Source organism: Hemitrygon akajei, chromosome 9 (assembly GCF_048418815.1).
Source record: "Hemitrygon akajei chromosome 9, sHemAka1.3, whole genome shotgun sequence".
In the NCBI taxonomy this organism is placed as follows: Eukaryota; Metazoa; Chordata; class Chondrichthyes; order Myliobatiformes; family Dasyatidae; genus Hemitrygon; species Hemitrygon akajei.
Genome location: NC_133132.1, coordinates 61,643,522 through 61,658,108, shown reverse-complemented (window position 1 = coordinate 61,658,108; position 14,587 = coordinate 61,643,522). Strand labels below are relative to the sequence as shown.

At 40.4% G+C, this 14,587-nt stretch overlaps 2 protein-coding genes across 7 annotated transcripts in view; one reads left to right on the top strand and one right to left on the bottom strand.

Moving 5' to 3' along the window:
* LOC140733155 (CSC1-like protein 2) overlaps nucleotides 1–9,611 on the bottom strand; it is a 191,513-nt gene extending 181,902 nt beyond the window's left edge. For all 5 annotated transcript variants that reach the window (XM_073056084.1, XM_073056083.1, XM_073056082.1 and 2 more), the window contains exon 1: nucleotides 9,381–9,611. The gene's annotated coding sequence lies outside the window, so the exon portion shown is untranslated. The remainder of the gene's footprint in view (nucleotides 1–9,380) is intronic.
* Nucleotides 9,612–9,747: 136 nt separating this feature from the next.
* Nucleotides 9,748–14,083, top strand: mrpl14 (mitochondrial ribosomal protein L14). Of its 2 annotated transcripts, none has more exons than XM_073056099.1 (3): nucleotides 9,748–10,095; nucleotides 12,723–12,893; nucleotides 13,570–14,083. In XM_073056099.1, exons 2-3 carry the CDS (start codon nucleotides 12,826–12,828, stop codon nucleotides 13,934–13,936), a joined length of 435 nt encoding a protein of 144 aa, XP_072912200.1. In that variant the 5' UTR covers nucleotides 9,748–10,095; nucleotides 12,723–12,825; the 3' UTR covers nucleotides 13,937–14,083. The 2 variants fall into 2 exon arrangements, with proteins under 2 accessions (XP_072912200.1, XP_072912201.1); XM_073056100.1 differs by having other exon boundaries at nucleotides 12,720–12,893.
* The last annotated feature ends 504 nt before the right edge of the window (nucleotides 14,084–14,587 follow it).

The window sequence follows — 14,587 nt, the reverse complement described above, 5'->3', positions numbered from 1 at the left end:
GGTGCTTGCTTGTGATGATGATACCAACATTAAAAGAAGAACCCCAGATCCAATTACTGGGCTTTTTTTTTTTTTTAAATTGAGGAATAGAGGAATAAAAATTCAGGGTTGTGCAAAGAAAATTTTAAATGTTGAAAAATTTATGCCAAAAACAATACAAGCCAAAGCAACTAACAAAATTATAAATGTGCATTTTCAGAGTCAAGTTAAAATAAAGGCAACTGTATCTGTACTTAAGTTCTTAAATGCACCCAAATGCCTCTACGGAATAAGACAAAAATATGACTTCAATATAATGACCTCATACCATTAGCACCTTGAAACTAACTGGACATTGTTATGGTAATGGCAGAGAAATGGTGAGTACTGATGCCTATAATACCCAAATCAAACATGGGGAGCTACTGATCATTGTAAAAGGGAGATGGATAAATCCCTTTGCAGAAAGAAAGAATATCAAATTTTAGTCTATAATGGAATCTAGAATTTTACCAATCACTGAGGGTAAAATTAGTTTCCTATTAGTTTCCCCTCCCAAATATCATATGCCCCATCTTTTGCTTTTATGTTCCTCGACTTTCTTTGTGAGCCATGCTTGCCTCATCCTCCCTTCAAAATGCTGCTTCTTGATTGGGGTGAAGTGATCCTGCATGTTCTGAATTATTCCCACAATCTCCTGCCATTGCTGCTTCTACCACCATACCTACTAAGTTTCCCTTCCAGTCAACTTTGGTTAGCTCTGGTCTCATGCTTCTGTAGTCACCTTGACTCAACCGTGAAAATGAGTTTTGCTTCTAATTGGTGTTTTATATCATTCAGATAAATTGGTACTTAATTGAAATATTATAACCTGTAGTATTTATCAGTAAATATTTAACTACAATAAAAAAACCTGCTTTAAGTTATTTTGAATAGATAATTAAACAAAAGGTTTGATGGTTAATGTCATCTTACTGTACAAGCAGAAGGTGAATTCATGGACAAATCCCTGTCCTGTCATCCTGGCTCTCTGCAAGGTCTCACTCCACAGACCATAAGACATGGGAACAGTGGGCCCATCAAATCAGCTCTGCCAAAGACTCAACCAAAGGTTTCTAACCACACAAACAAATTTTGGAGACCAATTCAATTTTGATGGAAAAGCCAAGAAATTCTTTGATATTGAGAATACAGGTGGAAAGTTGTTGTTTCCATGAGCAGCATTTTCTGACATGAATATGCAGACTTTGGTACTAATACTGCAACTTTCTATGTTCTGGCCCAATTTATTTCCCCCAAAGTGAATTTGTTTCGCATTCCTGCTCAACCCACTGAGTTCTTCCAGCAGATAGTTTTATTTTAAATTTATTGAAATACGGTGCAAAATAGGCCCTTCTGTCCTTCAAGCCATGCTGTCCAGCAACTCCCGATATAGTAGTCTGATTATTAGATCAGATGCCTTGCCGTTCAGCATGGGCAATCATGTCTCTCCATCCATCACGGTCCCTGACCCTCCAAATTGTAGTTGTTGCCTCCCCTGTTTCTAACCATGATGTTAATCCATCTCTCATTTTCATTCTCTGTCTGCCTCTGCTTCTTTTTCCTTCCAGCTTTCCAGTTGTAACTAAATGTTCTAATGTCTCTCCTCGCATGATGTGTCCAAAGAATTTTGATTGTTGTTTTCTGAGTTTTTAAAGTAATGTACATTTTGTTTTTGTTCTCTGTAGAACTTCGTTGGTTATCCTGTCTGTATACGATATGCATAGCATTCTTCTGAGGAACCACATCTCTGCTGCATTGATTCTTTTTTCCATTGCATTTGTGATGGTCCATGACTCGCAGCCATACATCAACATAGGAAGAATGTAGCAGCTGAGAGTTCTAAGGTGGATGTCAATTGCTATTTTCCTTTTCATTAGGATGTTTCTCATTTCTGTTAATGCTATCCTTGCCATTGCTATTCTTGCTTTTATGTCTGTTTTGCATTTGCCATCAGATGTTACCCATGATCCAAGGTACTTGAAGTTGTGAACTTGTTTCAGGATTTCAGTTCCCAGTTAGATCCTACAGCTTGGGTTATCAGGTTTCTTTGATACTACCATTACTTCAGTTTTCTTTTTGCTTAAAGTTAGGCCACTTCTTTCGCTCTCTGTGTTGATGGTAGATACTAGCTTCTGTAAATTTACTTCAGTTTGCTATCAGTACTGTATCATCGCATAGCGGAGGTTGTTGATATTGTATCCTCCTATACTTATTCCAGGTAGGTCTTGTATGGTTCTCATGATGTTTTCACTGTACAGGGAGAACAGGTCTGGTGATAGAACTTTGATATTGGCAACAACAACAAGGGCCCATCAACACTGAAAGAAGTGGAACATGCTATGAAGAAAATGCGAAAGGGGAAATTATCAGGACCAGATAACATTCCGGTTGAACTGTATGAAGTGCTAGATCTTGGTGTAGAGAAATGAACAAACTTATTGAATAGAACATACAACAGTGGCAAAGTACCAGAAGATCTTTTAAAGGCAGTATTCATTGCACTGCCAAAGAAACCAGGTGCAACAGAGTGTGGACAACACAGAACAATTAGATTAATGAGCCACCTCACAAAAATTCTACTTAGAATCATAGTACTCAGAATAAGAACCAAAATTAAACCAGAGATCAGTGAAGAACAGTGAAGCTTTGTCGAAGACAAGGGAACATCAAACGCAACTTATATTCTCAGGAATATTATCGAAAGGTCAATAGAAGTACAAGACCCATACTTCTGTTTCATTGACTACACAAAAGCCTTTGACACAGTGAAACACCAAGTCATCATAAAAATGCTCCCGATATAACCCTAGCCCAATCACGGGACAATTTACAATGACCAATTAACCTACCAAACAGTACGTCTTTAGACAGTGGAAGGAATCCACCGGAGCACCCGAAGGAATCACATGCAGTTACGGGGAGAAGGTACAAGTTCCTTACTGACAATGGTGGGAATTGAACCTGGGTCGTAGGTCTCTCTTAATCTTTCCTCACATAAGCATATAATTATGCTGAGATACATTTCTGCCTTTTTGGAAGTTATTTTTATTTAATTTTAAGAATCTATATTTTATTACTAAATTTGAAACAGGAAAAGCTAATTACAACATGACTTCTATTCAAAGACAATGGAGAATTTTAATCTGTCATTGGTTCAGCTTCCACATCAAGATGCATTTCCAGGAGGAACCAAAGAAAGAGATAATGCCCTGCCTTAAAGGAGTCATTATCAGATCTCTCATGTTTAAGATGGAGTTAAGAGGAAAGGCATGTTCTTTTCCTTCACTTCTAAAAACATTACCATAAAACTGAGTTACTGTAAAAGCTAGAATTCACCACTAAATTCTAACCAGGCCAGGTTCACTCAATAGTAGCTTCATAATGTTTGAACCATTACATGGTGGCATCAAATGCAACACGAGATACCTGAAAAATAAAAGATTCAGGATATACAACTAGTAGTACTCTCAACCTCTGGATGCTTTATAGCCACTTTCATGAGAAGTTCTTATTGTAAATTTGTAAAGAGAGTAAACCTATGTTCTACCCAGAAACCTCTTACAAATAACAGAATTGTAACTTATATTCACTGGATCATAACAGCTAGATACGTTCCGCTCCACTGACAAAAACAGACTAAGAGCGGATGGCACAATGGGAATTCTCAGAAAAATAACTCAAACTTCTTGAGTTCTAATATCAAGCTTTTAACACAGCTCACTCATCTCCCTGAGCATTAGTGTCCTTTCCTGAAGTATGACACTTGGAAGAACCACTGGAAATTAGCAAGGGTACAGAATGTAATCTGGACGGGGAGGATTGTGTAGGAATTGCAATGAGTATCACCAAGAGCAGCGTGGTAGTATGGACTGAAATGGCTAAATCCTGACAGATGATGCTGTAGCAGGCTCCGGGTTTGAGGTCGATGTTCTTGATCTGTTTTGTGTGGGGGCGGGGGGGGGGGGTTTATGTTTCACTCTGAATGATTTTCATGTCCTTTGTTTTGTGGCTATCTGGAGAAGACAAATCTCAGAGTTGTATATGGATACATACTTTGACAATAAAAGAACCTTTGAACTAACAGGGAGATGGGCAGGCAGAAAAAAAGCATAAGGTGTACCCAAAAATAAGCAGTAAATCTGAAAGCTGCAACACAGAACAGCTAAAATTGCATGTTCAAGCAGAATTCAATGATGGCAGAATCAAGTGATCAGTCTAAAGCTGATAATAAATGACTCAAGATGACAAAATTCATATATGTTCAACTCTCCAATGAGCAGTGAGTGGTACAAGCAAATGTTGGTTAGGACAAAAGATTTTAATGGGTACTAGGATGTCACAGAATGTTTGAGAAAAACAACAGTTGCCAGATTATGGAAAAAGGTCAAAGGCTGAGGTGCTCACAGTAAAACTGCTATTTTAAGTGAATGGGGAGATAAGTATTTTCCACAAATGAACTTGATGGATGTAAATGTACGAGAGATGTCCGTGATATTGGAGATAATAGATTACCGATGCAGGAATCTGAAGCATAAACAAACAGCTGGAAGAATAGAGTGTCAAACATTCTTTCCTTTGCCTCCAAAGATGCTGCTCACCTATGGATTTCTTCCAGTAGTTTACCTTTTTTAAAAAAAACCTTGTTCATTATCACAGGACTTCAGGGTACCTGATAAAGACTTCATGAGAAATGCAGTAACACACTAAGAAAATGCGGGAGGAATTCAGCAAGACAGGCAGCATCTATGGAGAGAAATAAACACTTGACATTTCAGATCAAGACCCCTCATGAAAAAGTAAGCAGGTCGAAGCCAGAATAAGGTGGTGGGGGCAAGAGGAAGGAGTACAAGCTAACTTACAGAGTTCCTCCAGTATTTTGTATATGTTGCTCAAGATTTCCAGCTTCAACAGAATCTCCTGTGTATATGTAAGTTATACACAGAAAAAAATGAGTTAGAAAGTTTAAAGAAGTTGTCTGGAAACACTAAAGCACTGCGTAGCAAATAATTTATTTATTTGATGCAGAACTGTACAAAGGAGGTAACTTTCATTTAATTAGACCATATGACAATGTGAAAACATGAAATGTGACAGGTGACCTGTTTTAACACTTTGGTTACATATAAAGAATCCACTACTCTTCTGATAATTGTTTTATGTAACTTTCATACCCCCTGAATAGGGCAAAGACCCCATTTAATGACTCATTAGAAAGGCAGCACTACAAGCAGTTAAACTCCAATTATCTCAGTACTGTTCCAATCTAAAACACATACAGGGCATTCCCAAGTAATGGAAGGGAATGACAGATACTCCCAAATTGGACAAACACAAAAATCACTTGACAGTAATCATGTATTAGTGTCTGGCATGGAGGGGCCACTGTACAGGTTTGGAAAAAGCTGCAGAGGGTTGAAAATTCACCCAGCTCCATCATGGGCACTAGCCTCCCCACCAACGAGGACATTTTCAAAAGGCAATGCCTCAGAAAGGTGGCATCCTTCATTAAGGACTCCATCACCCAGGACATGCCCTCTTTTCATTGCTATCATTGAAGAGAAGATACAGGAACTTCAAGACAGACACTCAAAATATTAGGACCAGTTTCATCCCCCCCACCATCAGATTTCTGAATTGACAAAGAACTCAAGTATACTACCTCAATATTTTCCCCTCTTTTTGCTCTACTAATTTAATATATCTTATTGTAACTATGATGTGGAGAGTTTTGGAAAAACAACAGATTTCCCCACATATTCCAGTGATAATTAAAACTGATGCTGACTCAGCTGTTTTGAAATTGGGATAAGCATACGTATTTCTGAATTGAATATTATGGGAAGTCACTCATTTATCAAGGCATCCATGAGTTGGGTGCTCGTATCTTTGACATAATCTTCTGACTGTGACTCAAGTAGTAACAGATGAGCTACAACCCAGCCAGCAAACCAATAGTAAAGCAAATTGTCAAAAATCAAAGATATCATATTTTAAGTCTGTAAAAATGTGACATTTGTTGACTGAGACTACAGTAATGGCGACAGATAATTTAAAAACAGATAGAAAAAAGAGCACAGAATTTTATTATATTGCAAACCTTGAAGGATAAAACTGTGCTATAGATCCCTTTATTTCACCAATTCATTTTTAAGTGCTCATTACATTTGAAGGATCAAATAGCCCAACACGAGTGAGGTGACACAGATGCATCTATGTCAGGAGTCAGCAACCTTTTTGCCTCTGTGGGCCAGACCGCGTATTAATCAGCGGATGGTGGGTCAGATAAATGCCATAAAAAACTTGAAATATGGGAATTATCCATTTAAATACATCTAGTTATGTTTTGCCTCAAATGAATGAATAACACATGCTAGAAAATCATTTGTGCTGTAGGCTGCCTACCCCTGATCTATGTCATAGATACACAGACAGTAATGGAACTGGTGTTACTCCTCCCACAATCAATAATCACTTATTTAGCACATCATTTGCAATTCTCTCTTTCTGATGTTTGTCTGATTTCATTTCCACTGGACAACATTGTTAATTTTATCCAACAAGTACTAACTGAGCACAAGTAGTAAAAGCTCACTCTATTAAGGAAAAGAACACTATCTCTACTATATTATATATATATATATATATAAATAAAAGCACAGACAGCAGGCTTGTAAGAACTGACAACAGACATTTGTCGCTCCTCAGTACATCACAGAAACTTCCTCTTTATGAATAATGAGCAAAACAGCACAAGGAAATACTTGCAGCAGAAACAACGATAGCTTCTGCACTGACTCAAACCACAGACTGGTGATTTGGTTTATTTAATTATAGAGATACAGTGTGGAGCAAGCCCTTCCGGGCTTTTGAGCTGTGCCACCCACCAAGCCCTGCTTTGACCCTAGCCTAATCCAATGACCAACCAACCTACCAACTGGTACGTCTTTGGATTGTGGGTGTTAGTTTGTGGCATGCCTCCCTCCGTTCAAAAGCAGCAGCATCAAATCCATACTACAGGGTATTGAAGTTGAAATTCTGCTGCAGTTCCAGGATTGGGTGAGAGAAGTTTTTGAATTTTTTATCCTTGTTCAATTGTATATCACTAAAAAAGTTAACCAAAAGACAAGACCAAAATTCTCAATACCATCAAAAAAATTGAAACTTTTCCTTCCATGTCAAGAAAATTGAAAAAATATCGATTCTACATTTGTTCACATATTCCTGTCTTCAAACAATAGGAAAACACTTTGGATTAAATTTGCTACATAAAAGCAAGTCATTCCTTATGATACTATTACTGATGTTAATGGCAAAGATTGCACTGATAATGTAAATCCACAGACATGGTTGAATGAGCAGCATCTGCATATTTTACAACAAATCCAATGTCACAAAACTAGCTCAAGTTATCTATTGGACTTTCGTTCTTCCTCCCCATTGCAAGATTTCTATTCCCTACACAAGCCTCATTTGAATGTAACTATTGTCTTATTTATAAGAAGTTTGCTTATGTGCTAAATCTTCAGATGAGGTCTGGAGAGACAATCATACAAGATTGGATAGAGTCTAGAAGAGTGAGGGAGCTTGATGGAAACTAAGGATTGCAGAAGTTCTCACCAGGGTGGACATGAAGAAGGTGAGGAGTGACAAACACACCTAGAATTAGTACCCGATGTTTAAAAACAGATGATGTAAGAATTTTTTTCTTGCAGAGAGTGGCGAGACTCTTTTTCATAGGGAACACTTCGAAAATTATTAAGGTAGATAGATACTGTATCCATAAGAGATAGACAGGAACATGCAGTTGAGGTTATAATCCAGTCAAACCATGACTTTATTGCCAAGTTGGATATGTTTTGGTAATAGGACTACCAACCTTTTGGAACAAATAAATGAACACATACATAGCAATGACCTGAAAATCCACATCACTGTCTACTATTCATAACATATACAGCAAATTTCAATACATCCCAAAGCATGTGTACCTAATTTCCAATTAAAATCCCCTTCCTGTTCTAATAAAGTGACAAAATATTCTGCTAGAACGTGGTAAATATTAAAACCCTACACCTCTCCACGATGCGTAGGAGAACCCATTTTGTAAATTGTTTCCCATTCTTCCAGGACCTCCTCCTACTTAATGATGACCCCAAAGGGAAGGAGCATACAAGATGTCGCCTTGAACAGCACAGAAGGGAAAAAAAGAGTCCTAAATTTAGATGGTGGACGACAGCATGGACATACATCCTCCACACACAAACTCTGGGTCTAACAAGATAAAGGAGTCAGATTTGACAGTTTCAATCCGTATCACGTGTTACTCCGTTACAATTTCATCATATAAACAGTCTATGTATCTTCATACGGTGTGAGTTAAAGAACAGGTTGAGAGCTAATCAAAACCATAATCTAACACTGATTAGATGTTAATCCCTAGGACATAATCAAAAACCAGTGAACGAAAAAACGATCCAAGCATCACAGGGGTTTTTATCTGAGGTTTTTTTCTTCTTAGCATATATCGCAAGCTTTCTATTCTTTACACAGCCTCATTTTGATTCAAATATTCATGTTTCTCCCTTTGCCGCCTCATATTTAATTCCGCAGCTAGCGGAAGAGAAACCGTCAAGATAATGAAATGCTCAACAGTAAAGCACTTTATCCTGGAGAACATTATATTAACATGCTCATTTCAGCTGACTGCGACATGAATTATTGAAAAAAATATTACGGGTTGATTCAGCCGCCAAATCTAATGGTGCATAAAATATTTCACGTTCCGTCGCCTTATATTACTCATCACCAATAGCTCAAAATGGAAATTACATAAATTAAGAGGATTAAATGCTGCTGATGTACACACGGCATTAAGAATTCTAGTTTACTAGTAAAACCATTTCCCTCTTTGTATTGAAAGTAATTAATAAAACTCACAAGCTTGAGTGCGCAAAATGGTATGATTCTTTATCCTTTCCAACCTTCATACACAGCGTTCAAGAACAGTTTTGCAAATCTATCGAAATCATTCACAGTAGGTGGCAACTCTCCTTTCTAATGCCTGGGTATTTAACGCTAAAACACGAAGGCCAGATTACATATCTTTTAAAAACAAATGCTGGTTTCTTTTTACCAACCTAACGATATGGAGAATTAGAACATTGAAGGAAAAAGATAAGCAGCGGTTCCTTTTAATCGCTGCATTTAAAAAAAAATATCGAAATTCCTTTTGCATTGGGGTGGGTTACATCCTCTGCAATTGTGCACGGGAGCGAGAGCCCGGCCTTTCCAGGGGTGACAGAGCCCCAGGGAACCCGGCGGCGGCGGCGGCGGCACCGGCGAGCCGTGCGCTCGCTTACCTGCACACGCACAGTCACCACAGGAGGCCCATAGCAACCACCTGGCCGTCGACCCCGGGCTCCATTAAAGCTCAGTCAGGCAGCGAAAAAAAACACGCCCAGAAGTCGGCTCCGATTCCAAATTCCGACGCAAACACACGCACTTATCTGGTGGCTGGAAGGGAACAAAATAAACACCTGCCACCGATCCGACCGCAGACCAAGGAGGCGGGGCAGCACCCGCCCCTCAACTCCTTACGTCCTGACGTCACCGGCGGCACGTCCCGCGGCTTCGGCCCCTTGCTTTCAGTCCCGACGGAGGGGATCTCGACCCGCCGACTTCTTCGGGCATTTTAGTGCGTGCCGCTCAAGATTTCCAGTTTCTGCAGAATCTCTTGTTGACATCCCCCCCCCTCGCTCCACCCACGGCGGGGTGACATCGCCGGAGACATTCCCGCCCACTCCGGCTTCCCTGGGATACCTCGCACATCACGGCGCTGTCTCCCTCGGGAAGCAGTTATTTTTAAAATAAAACCGTAAGGCATCATATCGAAGGCCGCAGGAAAGACGTGGGCTGCACTGATGGCAAAATTAAAAAGGGAAAGGCAGAGCGGCGTTGCCATGGTCTCCTTGCAGCGTATTGCGTCAGCGCGTTGGGCCGGGTTGCGTGCAGGAGCTGTGGGGCGGCTGCGTGGCCTCTGCCGCCGAATCTACACCCTTTTCCCCCTGCTATCAGGTGATTATGGACGGGATACGGCGTTACCGTGTGCGGTGCAGATGGGGGAGGAAGCCTGGCCAATAATTTGTGGGCCGGGCGTAGGCAGTAGTCCGCGTGGATACTTGGAGGCCGCCTGTCTCCACAACGTGGTTTCGGCTCCTTCAATGTCACCAGTCTGAAGTGTTTGACTTTAATGCCTCCGCGGGTGTAGAATGAGCTGCGGAGTATTTCCATTATCTCTTGGTTTTATCTCCCCATAAACCTGGACCTGTCCGGAGAAAGTCCTCTCGACCTATTGAGGTGCAATAAGAATCAGGTTTAAAATCACTGGCATGTGTCGTGGAATTTAACCTAGCAGTAGCAGTTCAATGCAATACATAATATAGAACAAGAAAAACAATAATTAATAAGTAAATCAATTGCAGTATACGTATATTGAATAGGTTTAAAATCGTGCAAAAATAGAAATAATGTGTATTTAAAAAGTGAGGTAGTGTTCATGGGTTCAACGTCCATTTAGGAATTGGTTGGTAGAGGGGAAGATGCAGTTCCTGAATCGCTGAGAGTGTGCCTTCAGGCTTCTGTATCTCCTACCTGATGGTGAGAAAAGGGCATGCTCTGGGGGCCCTTAATAATGGACGCTGCCTTTCTGAGACACTGCTCGTTGAAAGTACTTTTGTAGGCTAGTACCCAAGATGGAGCCAACTAAATTCACGACCCTCTGCAGCTTCTTTCGGTCCTGTGCGGTAGCCCCCCCGCCCCCTCCATACCAGAGAGTGATGCAGCCTGTCAGAATGATCTCCATGGCACATCTAAGTAGTGGGTGGGTGACTGTACGATATAGATACAAGGTGCCGTAGATACGGGAATCTAAAGCAACACACAAAAAGCTGAGGGAGCTCAGAAGTTCAGGCAGCATCTATGGAGGGAAATGGACAGTCAAAATGTCGACTGTCACTTCCCTCCATAGATGTTGAGTTTTTATAGCTTATTATGACTATGTGATTAGGGTATGGATTAGTTCTAGCATTGGCTGAGGCTACTTTCTCTCAAGGGCAGATGCCATTTTTCTGATGGAACATGGAAGCAATTGGAAAGTTTGTAACAATGTTTGAGGAAAATGGGATTTACCTTGAAATACAGTTTAAAAATCATTGCTGTCAATAACCTGTGATAAATTCCTGAGGCAAAGCTACATTTCATGGAAAGGCATTAACAAATTTAGGGGAAAATTAGGTTTTCTGTATGCCAGTGCATAAATTGAAAAAGCTACAAGAACAGTTCCTGAATATCCAAGGAGGCTGTTTAGGATCTGTCGCTGAGTATATTCAAGACAGATGAGTAGATTTTTACATATGAAGGGGCATAAAGGATATAGAATTAGCACAGGAAAGTGGCACTTAGGTAAAGGATCAGCCATGATGTTGCTGGACAGTGAACAGGCAGATGAGGCCATATGGCCTACTCATTTTAAAAGGGTAATTAGTATGAAAAGAGTATTAGGATGCATTCATATGATATTTGTGGGCAGGGCATACAGTTAGTTTGAGAACTAGGGAAGTCTCGTATTTGTCCTTGTTTAGTCCAGGCCAGGTTTTGTAACAGTAATAGATTGCCTTAAGCTGCTTTATTGCCTGTATCAGTAGGATGCTAAGATCTCTTTGAATCATCACCATGGAAGACAAATGTGGAAAGTGGGACTTGCACAGCAAATGTCAGGGCCCCAGGGAGTGTTGTAGAATGGAGCGACTTTGGAGTAGAAGTACATGATTCCCTAAATGTGGTGTTAGAGGTAGACAGTAGTTTTTTTTTTAAAAAAAGGCTTTTGGCACAGTGGTCTTCGTCAGCCAAGGCTCTGAGTATAAAAGTCAGGATGTTATGTTGCAGTTGTACAAGATGTTACTGAGGCGACACTTGGAATCAGTTTTGCGGTCAGTTTTGGTTACCCCGCTGGAAAGAATGTAGGACAGATTTGCAAGGGTGTTGTGGGAACTCTGGACTGAGTTATGGAGAGATGTTGAGCAGGTTGAGGCTTTTTTCTCTGGAGCACTGGAGAACAAGCAGAAGTGTATAAAATTGAGGGACTTCACATTCACATTTATTTAGCACATGTATGTTGAAACATACAGTGAAAGGCATCATCTGCATTAACAACCACCACATAAGGATGTGATGAACCTCTCGAATGTGGACACACATTCCAACACCAATGTAGCATGCCCACAATGATCAACAGAACAACAAGCAACAAACCAATCACAGTGGAATAGCCCTTTTCTTCCCTCCCTCTCACCCACACTCCAGGACAGGGCTCCAGGTTTTGGCCATCTGGCATCGACTTAAATGTGTGCGGTCTATTCCCCCTGGTTGGGGATTCGAGGACTTGGACAGCGTGAGTGTGCACAGTGGACTAGTTTGGATGTAGATCTGTTTCTGTGCTATATAACTAAGATCATTAATGGAGTACCAGGGTGTGAGATGGAGGAATTATCAGATAGTCTTAATCCGGTAGCAGTTTGTCTGGAGAAAGCAATAATAGAGCTGTTTAGTCAGACTGCCAGACTAAACATAATTTACTGTGATTTTTTTAACAAACTGATGAATTGTCGTTGAACTAAACGACTGATTTGTGTTTCTCTCAGCAGATGCTGCCTGACCTAGGCATTCCTTGTACTTTCCGTTTTTAATGTGGATTTCAAACGTCTGCAAGATCTTCCTGTTGTAATTATTGTTGCCTTTAATTTCGTAATGGCACTGTTCACAAAGGGCTTTGTTTCTTTGATTCGTACAACAGAAGCGATGAGCCGTATGTTCAGGTACTGTATCATTTGCGTAAGAACTCAAAACTTTCTGTTTGTAGACACATAATTATTTCACTCTTCTGGCTTCTCTCCATAACCTTTGCCCTCACTAATCAAGAACCCATCAATCTCTTTTAAATATACCCAGCAACTTGCCGTCCATAGTCGTCTGTGGCAATGAGGTCCATAGATTTACCATCCTCTGGCTAAAGAAATTCCTCCTTATCTCTATTCTGAAGGGACATCCCTCTATTCGGAGGTTGTGCCCTCTGGACATACAACACAGAATCAGGTCTTTCAGCCCACAATGTCCATGCTGATCATCAAAGACCCAATTTTTTTTATATACTCCTACCCTAATCCATTCTACTCTCTCTACATTCCTATCACCTTCTATTGGGGTCAATTTAGAGTGGTCTCTTAACCTACCAACTCATAGCTCTTTAATTGGCCTACATTTTGACTTTTGCATTTCCATGTTCTGCCTGTCTTTGTTGAAATCTTTCTGCCATTTACACACTGATTCTGCATTTAATAAGTGTGAGGTGTGATTCTCCACTGAGTAAATGTAAGCAGGAGTAGAGTAAGCTGCAAAGTAGTGGGTGGTAGAGGGAAGGCTTCAACCCTGATTGTGAGTGTACATTTTTATTTAGTATTTAAAGCCACTCTTCACTTCTGCCCTTCACTTTAGTACCTCGACAGTCTGTGGAGCTATACAGAAGATGACCAGGGTGCGGGTTGTGGACAACAGTTCCCTTGGCAACACCCCGTATCATAGGCCGCCCAAGTGCATTCATGTGTATACCAAAAATGGCATCGGCAAAGTAGGAGACAAAATCATGCTGGCGATCAAAGGACAGAAGAAGAAGGCGTTGATTGTCGGCCACAAGATGCCTGGACCTCGGATGACACCCAGGTTTGACTCTAACAACGTGGTGCTCATCGAAGACAATGGGAACCCAACAGGGACACGCATCAAGGTGCCTATCCCCAAAGCTCTGCGGAAAATGGGTGGGGAATATTCCAAAATACTAGCCATCGCTCAGAAACTTGTCTGATTGGGTATTACCAACCTTGTATTGTAAGCATCAGTCACTTCCTTCAGCTGAAACACCTTTCTATTTCATTCCAAGATTTGAAGATTGTTCAATTATATCAGATGTTCATTTGAATATTAAAAATTTTATGTCTTTGTTGCCTATGAACTTCTTTCTGTCACTGTGATATTTGGTCATGCTTTTCTCATTTCAAACTATGATATTAGTATTTCCATTTTAGTGTATTCCTAACATTGTGTTGTAGTTTCTGGTTGGAAGGTCTGTTTGTAATCAATTGTTGAGCCATGCAGCCCAGAAACAGGCCCTTCAGCCCTCCATGGCATGTTGGCAATAATTTACCCAACAATATTAATTCAATCCTATACATTGGTGATTCAAGTGCTAGTCATAGAGTAGCACAATATGGAATCAGACTCTTTGGCCAACCATTGTGCCCACCAAGCCAGTCCCATTTGCCTGTGTTTGGCCTATATCCCACTAGACCCTTTTATCCATGCACTTAACCAAATGTCTTTTTAATGTTAGTGTACCTGCCTCAGGTACTTTCTCTGGCAACTCTCTGCTCTTTCGATTTTACTTTCTCCTGCCCAGGGGGTAAAAGTATGTGCGTTCACCCTATCTATGCCTGTCATGGTTTTATACACCTCAGTG

Bases quoted from the DNA above. Each gene is read 5' to 3' on its own strand.
- mrpl14 (XM_073056099.1), top strand. From the start codon at position 12,826: ATGGCACTGTTCACAAAGGGCTTTGTTTCTTTGATTCGTACAACAGAA. The intron at 12,894-13,569 runs GTACTGTATCAT...CCTTCACTTTAG, and splicing joins GCGATGAGCCGTATGTTCAG to TACCTCGACAGTCTGTGGAG.